Raw genomic sequence first — 19,889 nt, forward strand, 5'->3', positions numbered from 1 at the left:
CTCGTCAGATTACACATACTGTATCTACTCTTTATTATGTCGATGAATGAAGTTAACCCAAAGATAGTATATCGAACCAAGAGTCACACCTCTTTTTCAATATAAATTTAATACAACTTTTGACCACAAACAGCAAAGATAAAACATACAGTTTCGTGTGGGGATTTTTTTTTCTCTACTCTTCGGGGCTAGCTCACCGAGTTTTCGCACAGTGATGAGACACATATCTTTGTAATCAGCAGAGTCTATGCTTTCAGGGGACACCTTGTTTGTGTGGTTTGGTTGAAGTGGTGAAATTAACAGAAGCACTGAAGTGGACATACGTGGTTTTCGTTTTTGTTACATGCCCATACATGCTTGGGGATTGAACTGTGTTTCGTGTTTTCAGTCAGAGCGACACTGTTCCTCTGTGGGTGCACAAACGAGAAGGTTGTCCACGCACTGAATGAGAGCAAAGCCCTTTGTTAGAAAGAACACATGACTTGAAAGAGTGCTCTAATCTTACAGAGATTTTTTTTTTTTTTCATAAGTTATTAAACTATCTTTCCAGGCTATGTGAGAACTAGTGGAATGCCAAATTCTTCCCGTCTTTCGAACTCCCTGCTTTGAACTACATGACTGTGAATTATACCATGGAGCTACCCTCCTCCGATTTATCACCTTTTCAGAGGAGCAATTCCATTTAAAGTTGTACTGAGTGATGCTGTCGTACTATCAACAAAATAATCTTTTTGTGTTGGACTTAGATTGTGGTTGCTGGCATCCACATAAGGCACTGAGGAAATGTCTTTCTAATTTCAGTGTAATCCCATATTGTGAATTCAAATGTAACAAGGAAATTATCAGACAAAGAAGAGTTATGAGAATATATTGTCAGACCTTCAGTTTCTATGCCGTAAGTTAGAACAAGATCTGAGGTGCGATTGAAACAGTGACTTGATCCATTTACATTCTGAGAAAAGCCAATTGAATCTAATAATGACATATATGAAGAGCTAAGACTGTCACTGCTAACATCAGTATGGATGTTAAAGTCATCTACTATGATGACTTTATCTGTTCTAAGCACTAAATCACGTAAAAACTCATAGTAGCTATGACTGGGTGGCGTGGACTCATTTAAACTGACATATTCATCATCCTGCAGCCACGTTTCAGTCAAACTAAATAGATCAATCTGATGAGTAGTTCAAAGCAGGCAGTTCGAAATATGGTAGGAATTTGGCATTCCACTAAATCTGAAGAAGCTCACATAGCCTGAGAAGATAGTTTATTAACTTATATATATATAAAGAAAAGAAAAAAAAACTCTGTAAGAGTAGAAGAGCATTTTAAGGGTGTCTTGTCTGGAGTGCTGAATATCTGAGCTAAGCTACATCTGCTGTCGTGGTTTCATTAACCAGCCCAGTCTTCATGGCCTGGAGTGCTGTGTATCAGACATGTGGAGCTCCATAAACTACATGTGCCTCAGTCTTCATGGCCTCCTCTGCTTCTGAATATCAATATTTTCTACCAGCTCAAAAGAAATGAGCCCACCATGGAATCATTTTTTCATGGTTTTTATGAATACCAACTGAATGACAGCAGGCTCGTTGCCAGGCCTACACATGGGATGACCAGCAGCCTCTTTCTCTATGAGGCACTGGAGATTGTATGTTTTGTATGCTTATATGCTGACGGACATATCAGGATGATAGTGAGCTTCTCTGAGGCTTAGCAGAATGATATGATGCCGAAATACCGGAGAACATCTCCATATTATATAGATAGATAGATAACCCAGGCACTTGACATGTCCACAGGGGGCACCGGCGCCTCCCCCTGGACTTCCTGGACACGCCCATGACACCTCCCACCCACAGACCCAGCCAACCAAGCCAAGTGTCCGAGCCAAAAAAGTGCTCCCAGAAACCACTACAGTCGACTCCAAATGGCCTGAAACACGCTCCTAAACGCTTTCCCTGGGCCATTTTTTGGCATCCCACACTTAGCTCGGGGGGGATGGATGCCGCTGGAGCGTCGGGCCCATACCCGGCCGTCGCTGGCAATGGGAGCCGTGAGGGCTAGGCCACGACAAGTAGGAGGGCCGCTGCGGTGAGCACGGAAGCCTAGGGCGCGAGCCCGGGTGGAGCCGCCGTGGGTGCATATCTTTGGTGGTAGTAGCAAATATTCAAAGGAGAACTTTCAAAGCCGAAGTGGAGAAGGGTTCCACGTGAACAGCAGTTGAACATGGGTCAGTCGGTCCTAAAGAATGGGCGAACGCTGTTCGGAAGCGCGGGGTGATGGCCTACGTCGCCTCCGGACGATCGATAGGTAGTCGGGTTCAGCGCAAAGTTTCTGTGGCTGTGGCAGTGGCAGTGGGGCTTAGGCGAGGAGCCCCCCGGGGACCTGCTGGTGGAGCGGATTGAGGGTGGAGGACGGAGGTGAGGAGGCTGGAGCACCGTGGGACTTTGCCACAGCGCTGTGAGGGAGGTTTGGAGTACTAGGGGAGCGAAGTTTCTGTGGCTGTGGCTATGCTGGGACAGTGTGGGGGCCCCGGGGACCTGCTGCTGGGGCGGATTGAGGCTGGAGGACGGAGGTGAGGAGGCTGGAGAGGCGTGGGACTTTGCCACAGCGCTGTGAGGGAGGTTTGGAGTACCAAGGGCGTGAAGATTCTGTGGCTTTGGCTATGCTGGGACAGTGTGGAGACCCTGGGGACCTGCTGGTGGGGCGGATTGAGGCTGGAGGACGGAGGTGAGGAGGCTGGAGAGGCATGAGACTTTCCCACAGAGCTGTGAGGGAGGTTTGGAGTACCAGGGGCGCGAAGTTTCTGTGGCTGTGGCTATGCTGGGACAGTGTGGGGGTGCTTAAGTGTGGGGGCCCCGGGGCCTGCTGGTAGTTAGGGGTGCCTCTGCTGGAGCGGACTGAGGCTGGAGGGAGGCTGGAGGGCCCTGGAGGACGGAGGGACATAGCCGCAGAGGAGTGAGGGAGGCTGGAGGGAGGGAGGGAGGGAGGGAGGCTGTAGCACGCAGGAACATAGCCGCGGAGCTGTGAGGGAGGCTGGCTGGAGGGAGGGAGGGTGAAGGATGGAGGGAGGCTGGCTGGAGGGAGGATGGAGGGAGGCTGGCTGGCTGGAGGGAGGGAGGCTGTAGCACGCAGGAACATAGCCGCGGAGGAGTGAGGGAGGCTGGAAGGAGGGAGGGAGGTAGGCTGGCTGGCTGGAGGGAGGCTGGAGCACGGAGGGACATAGCCACAGAGGTGTGAGGGAGGCTGGAGGGGGAGGGACATAGCCACAGAGCTGTGAGGGAGGCTGGAGGGAGGAGGAACATAGCCGTGGAGGTGTGGGGTCCCAGTAAAGCTAAGCTCATGACCTGTATTTTAATATATGATACCACAAAATCCCACCATGCTGGACTGATATAAGCAGCTTAAGAAGAGAACAACATTTAACATGTACCGGGTGCCACTACAGATTTGACCTCAATGAACAGGCCACTCTGACCCCCCAGAATGTTTTATATGCACATATCTGGGGTCTTTCTAAAGCTAAGATCATGACCTTTATTTTAATATATGATACAACAAAATCACAACATGCTGGACTGGTATAAGCAGAACAACATTTAACATGTACCGGGTGCCACTACAGATTTGACCTCAATGAACAGGCCACTCTCACCCCCCCAGAATGTTTTACATGCACATATCTGGGGTCTCTGTAAAGCTAAGATCATGACATTTATGTTAATATATGATACATACATACACTGTCATCTAACCACCCTGAAACAGGTTGAGATGTGGATGTGTCTGACTCATCTGTTAAGTAAATAACTTTAACAGTGCTCTTGTCTTTGATTTCTGAGATCTCTGTCAAGTTCACAAACTCATTGTCATATTCAATGTCTCTATATTGTAGTCTGAAACTACCAGACAAGCTGAATTGTCTTTTAATTTCTTCTTTGAGAGCCTCTACTGAATCAGGCAGAGTTAGTTTTGATGCGTTGTCCACTCCAAGTACAACTCTCAGTGATGCAGGATGCAGGAACATAGTAAATACCAGTTACATAATGTTACATTGAGCCACTCTGAGTCAACTGCACTGGACCTGTATATATTTTTACCAAAAGCAATTAATGGATGTAGGCTAAATTATGATTTTTTTTTGCAACTACATTTAAGCCACTGGCTTTGCATCTATCAAGTGAAACACAAAACAAACAAACACCTCTTTCATGGAATACAGGCCTCATAAAATTTACAACTTTAGTATATTCTAGGATTATCTATTATATTTTAAAATGTGATATGAAATTTCAAATATGTATTTTTAAACAGTGTTCAAGCCCACTAGAGCTCCTGCTTTCTGTTTAATATTTAGGGATGCAGTAAACAGGCAAAAAAGAAAATCATCTGGCTATTTAGGAATTCAAGAAATAACAGCTGGTATGGTATTTCACCAATTAATCGCTGGGCTGCAAATAGCTGCCTGGTTCTTAAACGCCCACCCGAATAACCGCCGGGCGATTATTTGCGTTATTTTTGCAGAAGTAAACAGTTGGCACTTCCGTTTTCTGTCAAAATAAGAGAAGTAGCTAACGTTAGAAAAGGGTGTACGGTAATCTTAGATGACCGACTAACTCTTATTTTGACAAAAAACGGAAGTGTGAGAACGACTCGCAGCGCGCGATTTTAACGCCCCACCTTCACACACCGGAGGACAGGTCAACATGGAGGAGAATAGAACGCAAATGGACATAAATGATAACGTAAGAAGGAAGAAAAATAAAAAGTATGACGCTACGTTTAAGCTTGGAGTTGTGAAATACAACTGTCATCACAATAATGGCCTGGTGCAGGTCTGTGTAAAATCAAATAAAGGCCTGCAGCGAATAGCTGTATGTTTTTTTTGTTTTTTGTTTTTTTTTGGTGAAATACGGTATGCAAGTTTTACACTTCACAGTGGCACAAATATGTCAATGGCACACACCAAACTCATTTATTTGGAGAGAAAAAAATGTCTGGGGAAAAAAAACACACTTTCTCCTACCCAATATAACTTTAAAAGATGTTTAACACAAAGCAGCATCTCCGATAAAAACACATTAGCCACATGCTCTTTTAAGCTAACGTTAGCAGTGACCGTTTTCCAAACTCTTTCAAAAAATACGACCGAGGGGAATAAAAACTGAAAACACTTACTGTCGGTTGACACAACGTTCAGTTTCACACTGTATTTTCAAGGAAACGTTTGTACTTACCAATCTTTTCGAGGAAGACGGCTTCATGGCATGAAATTGCAGGCCAGTGTGCTTGCTTTGCTCCGTGGTTACTGCGCATGTCTGAGGACACGTCTGCGCATGAGTGTACGATTCAAGTGAGATGGTTGTGTTCGTTTTGATCTTCTGTGTTTTGTAACCTTTGTAGTATATTATCTTCTTGTTTTTCTCTTCTGTCCCTTTCCTGTGTTTGGGGTTTGTGAAGTGTGTAAATGCAAGATAAGACTTGTCAGCGGTGATCACTTCTTTCTTCAGCACATCAGTATACAACAATTTTGGCTTTACGAACTTAGACGCGTCTCGGCATCTGCTTTCAGTTCTGACGAGCTGACTCCCGCATCAGCCGGCTTATATACAGGGTGAGTTTTTCACAATATTGTGCGCTGGTTTGCTCGTTGGGACTGTACTGTGTTGATGTTGGGTCACACCGTTAAAGACTCTTTGTGGGGAGGTTGTTGTGCTGCTGATGGGAGTTATTCGTCGTTCTAAAGTTCTAAATTTGAGTTTGTATTCGCGTTGCTGGCAACGCAAAAGGGGGGAAAGGACGATATAGATTTAAAGGAAATAAGATAAGAAAAATAGAAGTTAGGATTAAGGAATAAAAGGAAATAAGAGTAGGCCTACAAATAGAGAAAAAGTGAAGAAGAGAATAGAAAAGGAATAGAAGAAATAAGAGTAGAAAAGCCTAATTAGTAACATGAGGCGCTAAACTCACATCGTGCAAAATTAAGTGGACGGGCCCTTTACCGCTGTAACTAGTAAGACACATGGTCTTTAGTTGCAGTTTGAAAATCGGCTTTATTGGCTTTAAAGGAATTGGCTTAAAGTAAAAATAGGATAAAAAGAGAGAGAGAGAGAGAGAACTCCTGGGCCCAGGGGGAATTTGGAACATTTCGATTTTTGTTTAAAAAAGAGGAAAATGGGAATAGAGGATATAAGAGTTAAATAGGAATAGAGAAAAAGGGGTTCTATAGCTTGAGGCTACTAGGGCAGGTCTAGGACCGCTAGAAAGAATCGCCTAAAAAAGAAAAGAGAAGAAAATAGGAATAAAGGTTAATAGAGAAATGGAAAATAGTAGTTAGTGAAAAGAAGTTAGTTAGAAGTTAGAGAGAAGTTAGAGGCCTAGTTATTTGGAAGAGAAATGTGTGATCACTTTAAATTTGTATGTTTTGTATTTGTTGTTTGTGGATTCTTGAAGTGTGTGTGTGTGTCAACCGGTTTTATGAATTAATATGTTAGATTTTTATGTTGAATAAAAGGAATTAAATTTGGAAATAGGAGATTTAGTTGATAATAAATAATAATATACTTCAGTATTTGCTAAATATATGAGCCTGAGAAGGACGTTTGATGATCCTTTAAAGGACGTTTGATAAATATAGTAAGAGCCTTTTGTGGGGACTTTTTTGGTTAAAATACTATGAGCCTCTGCTTGGAGGACTTTGGAAACTGTTAAAATATATGAGCCCCAGAAAAGAATGTGTTAGTCATATTGAAGAGTGTATTGTACTTAGTGGTTTTCTACAATGTTAAGTGTTTGTCTGTTGTCTCTTTTTATGGGGTGAGAGTTCAAGAAGGAAGCAAAAGGACAAGGGGAGTGTCTGAAGGCAGAGGAGAGAACAGCTGGTCTACCTCACATGAAACTTGAGGCTTGCAGACGACAGCACACGCATCAGAACCCAACAATAAGGCCAGTGTGATTTTATCCACAGACTCTTTCTAATCTACCTGCTTTTTGACCTCTATGCATTTGTTAATGGTTGATATTGATTATACATATATTGTTTGATTGGTAATCAGATTTGGGATAACAACAGTATATTCATTTGTTTGCACATAACATATATGTTGCAGTTTGAGGCTTGGCAATGACTGACCATTCAAATAACAGAGTTTAATTTCTGCTGAGTTGGGGAAGCTGTACCTTGCAATTTGATCGGTTGTTTGTATATGGTTGATATTGTGTGTGGACCTGGCGTTGTTTGCTCTTACATCTGTAGGGTTGTTTTTGCATCCTCTGAAGTTGGCAAATTTATTCATTTGTTTGTTGATTGTGATAAAAAGGGGGAATATAGGTAGTAATAATAATATTGTATCAATTAAAATAAACATAATAATAGGATAATAGAATAGAGTTAAGGTCATTTTTAATTAGGTTGAATTTGATTACAGGTAAAAAGGGGGGGTCACTATTATATCAAAGATGGAAAACTCAAAAGTAACTACTCCCGTTGAGGTAGTTCAGAAGAATAATTCTTTAATTAAAGGTATTGCAAAGATGTCACAGAAATGGTGTGAGCGTTGGCCTGAAATTGAGCAACCATGGCCAGTAATAGAAACCTTTAATCCAGAAGTAATAAAAACAATACAGGTGCTTGTGTCCACATATAAGGCAGATGAAAAGGAAGGAAGAAAAGGTGAAAGATGTAAACAGAAGAGAAAAACGGAGCTTGGCATTCTCCAGTTGTTTGAGAAGGAGGGACAGAAATGGATGGAGATGAAGAAAGACTGTGAAGAGAAGACTGTAGATGAAATGCAAAAGAATGTGAAAAAAACAGAGAAGTTAATGGCAGAGATTGATGCACCCTTCTCACATGCAGTTCCAGTACAGAGACCTCCACCGTATAAGAACGAGATGGAGCTCAGGGAAGTTTATCCTCAGCTTCCGGTAATTAGTCAAGAGGGCAATTACCACATTAAGAATGAGGCTGAGCAGGTTATAGAAGTGGGGAAAGCAGAGACAACTATTAGGATGTATCCAAGTACAAAAAGTAAAAAGAAAACGACACGTTTGGAGACCAGAAAAAAATATAAAACAACACCATCTGTCAGTTTTTAATCGATTGACTTTGATGGATCAAAGTGGGCGTGACTGAGGAAGTGGGCGTGACTGAGGAAGTGGGGGTGACCGATCAAGTGTGTGTCAGCAACTGTCAAGGTGGGCGTAACCAACGGTGATTGGATGTTGTGGCATTTCACTTCCCTTGGGGGTAGGAATGCGGGGTGTATGTTAAAGTTTTTTAATTAGGTGAAAACAGCGGAGTCAGGAGTCCCGGGGCAGGAAGTCTATGTGGGGTCTATGTGAGAATCTTTTTATCAGGTAAAAACAGCGGTGTTACTTCCCTTGGGGGTAGGAAGTCGGGGTCTATGTGAGAATCTTTTTATCAGATGAAACAGCGGGGTCACGACCCCTGGGTAGGAAGTCGGAATCTATGGGAAAGTCTTTTTATTAACCGCAATGTCTGGGGGGTCTCTTTCGTGAAACAGCGGAGTCAGGAGTCCCGGAGTAGGAAGTCGGTATCTACGTTAAAGTTTTTTTAAATTATGATGAAACAGCGGATTCCCGAGCCCCGAGGCGGGAAGTCGGGGTCTATATTAAAGTATTTTATCAACCTAAATGTCCGGGGGTCTCTTGCGTGAAACAGCGGAGTCACGAGTCCCAGAGTAGGAAGTCGGGGGCTATGTTAAAGTTTTTTTATCAACCGAAATGTTCGGGGGCCTCTTGCGTGAAACCGAGCCCCGAGGCGGGAAGTCGGGGGCTATGTTAAAGTATTTTCATCAGGTAAAAATAGCGGTGTCACCACCCCCAAGGTAGGAAGTCGGGGGCTATGTGAAAGTATTTTTATCAGGTGAAACAGCGGTGTCAGCCGATGTCATTTCATCACGGCCTGCCGCTAAAGACGTCACATCAGTCCTGCCTTAGAGTCTCCAAAGAAGCATTTTTTTTTTTTTTTGTTGGCGAGGGCAAGTAATCTCTGTACCTTTATTATCGGGTGATTCCTTTTACTAGACCGAACCTGTTTTTCAGAATACAAATATTTTTTCTTTAAAGCATCAAAAATGGATTCTTGTATGTAACATTTTAAGACATACATGAAGGCCGCTTACATGAAAGCGGCCTTCTTTTGCCGTGCATATGATGAGGACAGCCAGGGTAACTGGATGTGTGAATATATTTATGTGAATATATTTATGTGTGTGTGTGTGTGTGTGTGTGTGTGTGTGTGTGTGTTTCACTAAAGTATTATAATAATAAATTATTTTGTGTTTATAGTATATCCTTCTCAGACCGTAATCTGGCCAGGGAGCAGACTGGTTGAAGGTAGAAGCACTAACACACTTCCACTTTCCTTTGACTCTGTATCCCAGAATGTATGTGATAGATTCTATTGACTTGTATTATACTTTAGCAGGTGACGATGCAATACTAGACAGCGTTTTGGATTACGAGAACGAGAGTGGACTTCTATCTCAATCTGAAATGAATACAACAGACAGGCCCGAGACACCTCCGACTAACGGTAAGAAGAAGAAAAGGAAAAAAAAGTATAAATTTTAAATAAATAAGTAAAATAAATCTAAACCCGTCTCTCTCCATTTTGTAGAGTGCAGACCAGAACCCGCTCACAAGGTGAAGAGAGTGTGAAACTGTGTGTTGTAATGATGAATGATCAAGGGGAAAATTCGGTCTCGCAGTCAGCTCTGCTATCTTTACAGTCTACAGTTGAAGTGTTAAGAGATATCCCTCACCCCTCAACCTCCACTGGTTGAAATACAACAACAATTAGAGATTTCAAACGAGTCTCAAGCTCACCACAAACCTTCTGATTTTCAAAATTTGGAAAGCATTGATGTAGCCCTTCAGCGTTTAAGAGAAGTTCCGTCCAGTCCTCCACTCCCGGAGCTCTTACCTCCTCCCTCTCAACCCCGCGTCGTTTGTCCGTCTAATGTACCATTACCTTGGCCGACCCAGGTTCCCTCTGTTCGTCCAACCGAAGATTCCGTGCCTGGCCCGTCTAACCTTTTACCCGTAAACGATCCGTTACCCGGTCCGTCCTCGTACTTCCCACCTGCAACACCAGTCGCTCAGAGGGGTGCGGCCCATTGCCTGAACATTGTCATCAATCCTGGCAACCAACTCTGCTTTGCCATTAACCTCGCTCAGCTTTTAAACCGTGAATTAACCACGCGGCAGGCCACTGAGCACGCTAAAGTGTTACAGAATCATGCGGGGTTAGCGGACAAAATCGGCTTTAGATTGCAAAATCGTCGTCTTCTTCAGAGCAGACGGTGAGCGGGCCCTGTCTAAATTCCAAACATCTGAAGGAATGCATCCTAAAATCCTCTATCTCTTCCTCCATCAGAACCATTACTATGGTATCACCAAACTGAAAACATTTCTAGGTGCACAGTACGTGGCCTGGGCCGTTGTTCTGTATGCTTCACATCAGACTGCACAAAAACCGAGAATAAAGGGTTTCGACAGTTACCTGATTCTCAATCATATAATTCAGCAAGGTATGGCACCCCATATAATCATGCAGGGCAGCAAGGTGTTGCAGATGGTGGATGAGGCGTTCCGTCAAACATACATCAACTCGCTTTCCTTCTTAACCATGCACCTAGCAGATATGCCCGCAGCCATGGGCCTCGATGCTGTGAATGCTCCACGCGACCAGGAACTAAGCAAAGGTTTCTTCCCCCACCTTTTCAGTTCAGAGGCTCACTTAAATTATGTACGCCCTTACCCTCCCCCAGACACTTACGGCGTAGACAGGATGCCTTCAGACACGCTGAAAAAGTTCAATGCCTGGTACGCCACCAAAGCTGGCTGTACATTTGATTTCAGAAAAGAGGCAGTGCTTTACTGCAATCTCGATACTGAAATCCTGGCAGCATCATGCTTAAAGTTTCGCGAAGAATTCATCCGAGAGACACGCGTTGACCCCTTTACATGCATTACAATCGCTTCCGCCTGCATGAAAGTCTTTAAGACAAATTTCCTCCCTCCAAACACTCTGGCTCTACCGCCCGCCAATAACTACAACCGGCAATTCAAAAACTACTCCGACTCTGGCATCCAGTGGTTAGAGTGGGTCTTGCAGAACGAAAATGTTCGACACGCTCTGAACGGAGGAGAGAAAAAACTGGGGAAATACTTTGTGGACGGCTATGCAGAGACTGACGGTGTTAAAAAAAAAATGGGAGTTTCTCGGGTGTTTTTTTCACGGCTGTCCAAAGTGTTACTCGCCTACTGAAGTGAATCGTTTGTTGCAGACTCCCTTTGAGCAGCTCCACTCAGCCTGGCAGGCCAAGCTGCTGACCCTGCGATCGGAGCTACACGTCTCGGTACAGTTCATATGGGAGCATGACTGGATCCGAATGAAAAAATCTCATGACGGAGTGAAACAGTTCTTCCTTCAGTATAGTGCACCGCAGCCCTTAAAACCTCGCAATGCGCTGTTTGGAGGTAGAACTTCTCCAATCCGTCTGAGGTACATGACAAGTGACACCGAGCAGGTTCGTTACGTCGATGTTACATCCTTGTATCCGTACGTTAACGCGCACTTTCACTACCCCATCGGCCACCCCGAAATTATCCATTAGGGTTTTAAAGATCCGCGTGAGTACTTCGGCCTGATTAAAGCTGTCGTGTATCCCCCTCGGAAGCTATTTCTACCTGTTCTACTGCATAACGGAAATGCCGTTATTAAATTGGGGCTGGAAAGCTTTGGCCGGTACTTGTCGACCGTTATGACACAGATCCAGGTACTCCACGTCATTGTGAGTAAAGTTGAAAGTGCTTTGCTCGTGAATGTGATAGAGCAGGAGGAAACTTTGGAGGAAATTTCAGAGGAAATTTCAGGAGAAATGCAAGAGGAGGATTCAGAGGTCAGCAATTGATAATCCGGGGACCAGTGAACCCTTATAGGGGTCCAGAGCAAGGATTTTAGGGGTGCCCGGAGAATTCGAAAGGTGGGTGTCAGCTGGTAGTGTCAGGGCCGGAACAAGATCCAACAGTAATGGTGAAAGTAAATAATAGACCATTAGAAGTGATGGTAGATAGCGGAGCAGCTTTCACCTGTATTCAGCCTATGTCTCCCTCCCTATGTCTGGTCAATTGATACGGACGATCGGGTTTGAGGGAGTGAAACAGCTGGTACCTCTTACAAAACCAATTGAGCTCTGTTACAAAAATCAAAAGACTACAATACCTATATTGGTTTCAGAACACACACCGATTGCACTGTTAGGAAGAGATGCTTTATGCAGATTGAAGTGTGTTATAAAGTGTACACCCGACGGCTGTTTGGTGGAGATGCCATCTGATACTGCTTACCAACTATTGATGACAACAGATGTTGAGGCCTCTTCAGTATAAGTCAGTCAAATTGTGAGGAGTGAATAAGTCATCAACCAAAAGAAGTTGAACTCACCTCGTCTTGTATAATTTTGGGACCACAAGGAGCAGCAATGATGGTTGATATGAATGAATATGTGAGTAAAGAATATAAAATCAAAGAGAGTGTACCACATGTGACCTTGATGGTGTCTGAAGAATATGAACAGAAACATATAGGAGAAATGATGGCGGAAGCAGTAAAAGCTGTTTTTGCACCAGTAAAGGGGAATTCTGCCATCTGGAAGAGTGAGGATCAGCGGTTTCTCAAGATTATGATATCTGCTCAAGGACATGGGCGGCCACAAGTTGTCCAAATGACACATGAAACGATATGTGGGATTGAAATGGACGCAGACGTTTTGAGGAGAGAAATGTTGCAGCAAGTACCCGAATGTTTGTGGTCTTGACACAGTACTGATATTGGTCTTGTTAAATCAGCTCAACCAGTGAAAGTGGAACTCAGACATGGAACCAGACCTCCTTGGAAGAATCAGTATCCACTGAAAGAAGAGGCAGTTCAAGGGATTGAACCACAGATTGAAGGACTTCTGAGAGCAGATGTTTTGAAGATAACTCAAAATCCTATAAGCAATACGCCATTGTTGCCTGTACAGAAACCAGACGATTCCTATCGCATGGTTCATGATTTGAGATTCGTGAACGAAGTAGTAGCCGATTTTCCAGCAGAAGTGCCAGATCCGCATACTTTGTTAGCTCATATTCCCCCAAATGCTACACATTTTATAGTATTGGCGGAGCAGCGTCAAAGCATATTGAGTCAGCCACTTGCGTTCTTCCTGGTTGGGACGCCGCTTCTGCTCCCAGAATACCAGGATTTCCCTAATAACTGGGTCGATGCATTGAAGGGTACCAATATCAGAGGGAGTATGCTGGGGTAGAGCAACCAATGTTGCTTGAGACACTGCAGACCTGCAGGTCCTGCTGTAAAGGTTTGGGGAGGGGGGTCACAGGGAGTAGGGACCCTAAGTCCTGAGCCCTAGGCAGATGCTGATCGGACATAGCATCAGCATTTTTATTGCTCCTTCCTGAGCGATATTTGAGCTTGAAGTCGAAAGAGGCAAGTTGTGCTGCCTAGCATTGTTCAGTGGCAACCGGCTTGGCAGATGACAGGTGGATTATTATCCGTACAGACCACACACTTATGGCCTAGCAGGTACTCCCTGAATTTCTCAGTCATGGCCCATTTAAGCACCAAAAACTCTAATTTCACTTTGAAAATATTTCACCTCTCCCTCCCTCACTGGTTGGGACCGGGAGTATTCCTGAAGAGCCTATGATTGGCCTGCTGGTCTGCGTCTCTCTCTCTCTCTCTCTCTCTCTCTCTCTCTCTCTCTTTTTTAACAGGCTGCCGGTCAGCCGGCGACGGCGTCGCAGCTATGTGACTTTTTTTTTCTAAGTCAGAGAGGCAGGCCAGGGCAATCAGAGGCCACTCAGGCTAGTAGCATGCCAGGAGGCCAAGACAAGTGGTTTGTTTCGATCAAGACCCGCCCCAACAGTCCATACCAACCACACAGACAGCATGTGTAACGGGTGTGTTTATGCGTGTCTGTGTGACATATGTCTGGTACCTGCTGTGTAGCGAGTGGACAGGGAGAGGAGTCGAGGCTTCGACAATTAGATGATGGACCCCAATCCAGGTAAAAAAAGAAAAGAGAAAAGGCGGTGCTGAGAGGGAGAGGGAGAAAAAAGAAAGACGCCAAATGCCTCAAGTTGACCAATTTATTTATTTATTTACTTTTTTATTTACTGTAAATTATTTATTTGTGCAACAAATGGGATTTAATCATTCCATTATTATGTATATGAATACAAGGAAAAATCAAGTGAGACATAGGCTACACTATCTTACTATATGAACTATAGTGTATGGAAAAACACTGTAAGCATATGTTTGCTATTCAAAGATGGTGATGGTGATGTCCTGCTGGTGCTTCAGACGAACCCAGCACAGAGCAGTTGGCAGAAGGTACAGAATCATTTCTACAGTAGAGCAACAACATGCAACACGTTCCAGACCACCACCAGGCACTGCCACATTTGACATGAATGGCTCTCATTTATAATAATAGCTGACATGACACCTGTCATAAACCTCAATGAATATTTATGACAGCTGTCGTTAAGTGTCATTTGGTAAGTTATGTAATTTTTGATGCAAAGTTGACATTGTTTGAGATGTCCTTGTTATGACAACTTGACATAATTTCAAAGTTAGGCAATTAGGTCTGCTATGACAGGTTATGTTATCTTTATATTAAGTTGTCATAACAAGGACATCAAGGACAATAACATCACAGTTGGACATAACAAGTCATGGAACGTGTGGTCAACATAGTCAAAGTGCTAGGTAAGCGTGGCCTTAGCTACAGAGGGGATAAACACAAAGCCGCTTACAGCCTGGAAAACATGGCCTTGGACCATGGACATTTTTTAAAGTTGATATTCCTGCTGAGCAGATATGATGTTTGCCTACAAGAGCATGTCAATGACTGCATTAAGCAGAGCAAGATGGCACATGAGACTGGAGGGGGTGTTATGCACATGTATTTAACCTTGTGTTGACCGACACTACAGGAGTCATGGGAAGTGCATCACACTTCTCATTGTTAAATGATGTAGCAGTTTACATCCAGGAGTCATACAAACGTATGCACCTGTGGGAGAAAGTCAGTGAAGACGGGAGGAAAAGACGGCTTGTTCCAAAGGTGAAACCCGGTGGTTGGCGAAAGATCAAGCCTTGAGAAAAGTTTTTGGCTCATTTGGAAAGCCTGAACACGCACTTTTCCCTGACCTGGTGATCATGATGAAAAGGATTGAGGAAGATGACACGATGAAGCCTGCTGTCCGGTTCAAAGTCAGAGGATATGTGGAGGCACTTGTGAGATATAAAAACCATACTCACAGCGCAGATATTCCTCGGGATATTTGAAGTGACATCCCCCGTCTCCAAATATCTGCAGACCAGTGGCATGGATATACTAACTGCCCAGCACTTAATAACAAGAACAGAAGACAGCCTGAGAAAGTGTTCCAGGGACTTCGATGGTGTCAAGGAAGCAGCAGATATGTTTGTGCAGTGGGCAAACAGCACTTTCCAGGAGCAATATGACTGTGATGTTGAAGTCCAGACTGCCCTCCCAGAGAAACGCACACAGAAAAAGAAAATTATGCCAGGTGAACTGGCACAAGATGAGGTTTTGGATGTTGAGAGGAACTACAACATCAAAGTGCATAATGTAATCCTCGACAATCACAGACAGCATCCACTGCCGTTATGCAGCTAGTGCAGTGCTCTGCTCAGACTTTGCCTGCATGGTCCCAAGAAACATTCAAGAAATCAGGGTAAAGGGCTCCCAAAAAAAACTCTGGGTGAGCTCAGCAAATGCCTGGCAAAATTTAATGAGCGTGCCACAGTTCCAACCTTGCAGGCAGAACTGACTAGCCTTGCTAATCAGTTGGAGACACTGAAGATGGCACTTTTATCTGGCTATGAAGTCAGGACAGTCACTGAACTGTCAGAAGAGGGTGTACACACTGAGGATCCCGAGGAGGGCCTGGAGTTAGAGAACAGCTGTTCCATATGCTGTTATCACATCCTGTCTCATTTCAACTCGCTCACAGATGCCTACCATGTCATTGGTCTAGCATACAAGTTCTTGCTGACCTTGTCCATAACACAGGTGGCCTGTGAAAGGACCTTCTCCGCGCTGAAATTTGTGAAGAACAGACTTTGGACCTCCATGAGCCAGGACCGCCTAGAGGCATTTCTGTTGATGTCAACAGGGAAGGAAATATTGATGGAACTTGACAGTGGTGGCATTATTGACAAGGTGGAAGAATCCAGTGCTTTGATGTGCTGCATGGTGACCTTCTAAGGCAGCATTTACAAACTGCAGGGTCCAGACCTATAGGTGGGTCATAGTAGGGGGCTAGGTCATACACCTTATTTACAGCACTTTATTTTGACTATTATAATTTGCATGTGGAAGTTCAGTTGAGGTTGTGTGTTTCAATCTCACTAAAGTATGTGTGATTTTCACCTGTCTTGTCTACAGTGTTATTACATTTGATCATCAGTATGTTTGAAGACTGAAAACAGGAATATACTGTGTTCACCATTTGCCATAGTGTGAATAATATACCTTTTTACATGGTAATGATTTGCTTCATATAATGGCAATACCAATATTTGGTGGGTCAATACCTCCACAGATGGGTCGAGGGCTGAAAATATCCATGTGACATTAGGGTGAGTGTTGTAGTAACTATTATGCCTATATTAGAGTGCATATTTGTTTTGAATCAGCAAAAACATACTATTTTGTGTGTGTGCCCTTGCATGTAGGTGTGGGTCTGAACATGCGTATGTGGTGAAGACCAGGGTGGCCTGGTTACATGACTGACTCCTGGCCTGAAAAAGTCTCCCAGTCCAGCCCTGGCTACTTGAGACCTTTCATGGCACAAGAAAGACTGCTGTTAATACTCTGTTTGAATTTACATCCCTCCCTCATAAGTACAAGGAGACGCCATTTGACACGATGCCGCTATTGCTATGCAACTGGTCAAATGGTTCAACACTTTGGACACTGTTTTTGCCAGCTTGTATATAGGCCTTATGCTAATTCTGTAATTTTTTTGATTACATTCCTTATTTTTATTCAATTTGATCTCATTTGTTTTATCTTTCTTGTGTTTTTGTATTGTTTAGGTTTATGTGCAACGAATCTATGGTGACAAATTAATGTCCCTCATGGATCATTAAAATTAAATTCTGTCTAAGTCTAAGAGCCTGTCTACTTGCTTCCTTTTGGTCTCTGCTCATGTCAGTGTCGAAGGGAATGAGCAGACAACAAGCAGTGCGGCATGAGAACATAGAACTTCAAATAAAATCAGTGATTAATATTTGATCATATTTATATTACAGCAGCACTACAATAATTTAAGATTGAGTTCAAGATTCGAGATTCAAAGAATTTATAGTCATGTGCATGGTGTAGAAACATGTTTTGCCATCCACATAGATAGATAGATAGATAGATAGATAGATAGATAGATAGATAGATAGATAGATAGATAGATAGATAGATAGATAGATAGATAGATAGATAGATAGATAGATAGATAGATAGATTGTGCACGAATATGAATGAAAATGAACAACAATGACTCAGGAAGACATCTACACAATAACACACAATAACAAAAAACAAAGTCAGGTTGGAACAAGAAAGAAAAAACCATCATCAATTGGCCATGCAGGCCTTACATCATAGAGCAAGAAGTTACATTATAATATTTTTAAGAGTCATATTTAGATAAAAGATTTTAAGTTTTTATTAAGTTTTCCACACTCCAGTCCAGTTGGTCGTAGAAGAAGAAAACGCAGACGAAGAAGAAGGCAAATGAGAGGGAAATAGTAAAAGAAAAATCATCCAGACTAGTACAACAGGGGAGGGAAATACAAGATGTAGTAAGAGAGGTGGGATGTTGTGGAGGTAGCAGAGCAGAGCAAGTGATCATGAGCAGATTAAGAATAGGGCACAGGAGATTGAATAACACACTCAATATATTAGGGAAACATCCAACTGGTCGGTGTAGCTGTGCGGAAAGGGATACAGTGGAGCATGTGATTGTTGCTTGTCATGGATATGAAAGGGAGAGAGAAGAGATGTATGCAGGGTTGCAGAAGGCAGGAACAGGGGAGAATAGTTTCAAGAGTGTAATAGAATGTGGGAAATCTAGGGAAGGGAGGAAAATCATTATGAGATATCTAGTCTCAACTGGGTTAATAAAAAGAATATAATAAAGAGGAAGTAGTAAAGAAATAAAGTCCAGAAGAGGGCAGCATATGCAATATTAAGGATGCCGACTGCCGTTAAACAACAAAGAAGAAGAAGAAGAAGAAGGAGAGAGAGAGAGAGAGAGAGAGAGAGATGGCCGTAGCACAACCAAAGCACGAGAACGAGACCGAGGATTGTTCTTTACTGCCTATAGTTCATGTTATTATCAAATGGTAAGGTAACTGTATGGCCGCCTTTGTTTGTTATACGTTTAATCAAACTCTATTTCTGGTAAACAGTTCCCCTAGACGTTTTCGGGCGTGTTAGCTCAAACTGTAACGTTAGATGACTAACCTATGGCTAAAAGTGTATTGCTACATGTACGGCAACATACGAGAATAACATGGTTGTATTTATCTTTGTATTTTCATTAAAGCATGGACAAGGACAGCCAGGATGTCCATCAGGAGCTGGCAAGACTTAAGGCAAAGATCCAGGAGGCTCGGGAGCAGATCTCCGACATGTCCGGGATAGACAGCGGCTTACTGGAGCAGCAGCAGCAGTTGACAACGCTGCGAGAGCAGGTCCGTACCAAGAACCGGCTGCTGCAGAAGTACAAAAGTCTGTGTATGTTCGATGTGCCAAAAGCATCGTGAGGGTTATTGGATGGATGGAAGCCTACGTACGAACGAACACAGGATAGACTTTATTTTAAGTTGTTTGTTTCTCATGCAAAATCATTCTGAACATTTCCTTCCATTGTAGGCAATGTATGCATTGCAAGAATGTGTCTATGGTTATGTTGCATTTTTAATAAAAGATTTTCGTTGTGAAATTTTCTTACTTTGAAGTATCACAGTGAAACAATTGAATGGCTGTTTAGAGGGTTACACCAAACCGCACATCCTTTTACACAATTAATCTATCAGTGTGCAGAGTGGCCCTTTTGTTCTCTGTTTAGAGAAAATTAAGGGTTTTTGGAATCTAGTGATTAAATATATGTGGAAATGTGAAATTAAATGTATTCTGCCTTTGTATATCACTAATGCTATCAGGTGTGAATGTAGAAAATAAACATGATCAAAGAACTATTGGTGTATAGCATGAACCTAGGGGCACTATAATGCACACAATGTCCTAATTGCACAAAATCAACCCAGTTTTTCCAATAATTTTTAAATTTAAGTGATTCCAGTCTAGCTGAGAAAGTCAGCCTCTCCAGCCTCTAGATATTATACATTACCTCTACCCAATCCTCTATTTTGGGTGGTTCTGTTTTTAGCCACTGCAGGTGTTTTTTTTTTTGTTTTTTTTTTTGTTTGTTTTAACCAGCCACTAACATTACTCAGAATATATATTTGTCCCCTGACCTTGTTATCTCCTGGTTTTCTTTTCCCCAAGTTTTCCCTAAATCTTTCCAATAAAGTACCATGTAGGGGCAACCCCAAAAGACATGATTGCCCCCCCCCATCACCTCCAACATCTTGTATCCTGAGATACAATATCTCACTATGTTCTGCCAGCCATATTCCCTCCATGAGAGGGAGAAAGTTGTTTTCCACTGTTGCTCATTAATTTTCTCCCATTCCTCCTCTGATATTCTCAGTCCAGCCTCTTTCTCCCACTTTTCTTTTATATATTCTGTGT

General features: G+C 43.1%; 1 protein-coding gene and 1 long non-coding RNA gene across 2 annotated transcripts; both read left to right on the plus strand.

Annotated features, from left to right (window-relative positions):
* The first annotated feature begins 8,907 nt into the window (after positions 1-8,907).
* Positions 8,908-9,709, plus strand: LOC125024095. Its single transcript, XR_007114696.1, has 3 exons — positions 8,908-9,360; positions 9,449-9,559; positions 9,644-9,709. It is a non-coding gene; the product is annotated as an uncharacterized LOC125024095 (long non-coding RNA).
* An 8,621-nt stretch (positions 9,710-18,330) lies between these two features.
* Positions 18,331-19,327, plus strand: med9 (mediator complex subunit 9). Its single transcript, XM_047611991.1, has 2 exons — positions 18,331-18,475; positions 18,679-19,327. Exons 1-2 carry the CDS (start codon positions 18,396-18,398, stop codon positions 18,896-18,898), a joined length of 300 nt encoding a protein of 99 aa, XP_047467947.1. The 5' UTR covers positions 18,331-18,395; the 3' UTR covers positions 18,899-19,327.
* Positions 19,328-19,889: the final 562 nt, after the last annotated feature.

Source organism: Mugil cephalus, chromosome 17 (genome assembly GCF_022458985.1).
Source record: "Mugil cephalus isolate CIBA_MC_2020 chromosome 17, CIBA_Mcephalus_1.1, whole genome shotgun sequence".
NCBI lineage: Eukaryota > Metazoa > Chordata > Actinopteri > Mugiliformes > Mugilidae > Mugil > Mugil cephalus.

Coding starts and splice junctions, on each gene's coding strand:
- med9 (XM_047611991.1), top strand. CDS start 18,396: ATGGCCGTAGCACAACCAAAGCACGAGAACGAGACCGAGGATTGTTCT. Junction 18,476..18,678: donor GTTCATGTTATTATCAAATG/GTAAGGTAACTG, acceptor TTTTCATTAAAG/CATGGACAAGGACAGCCAGG.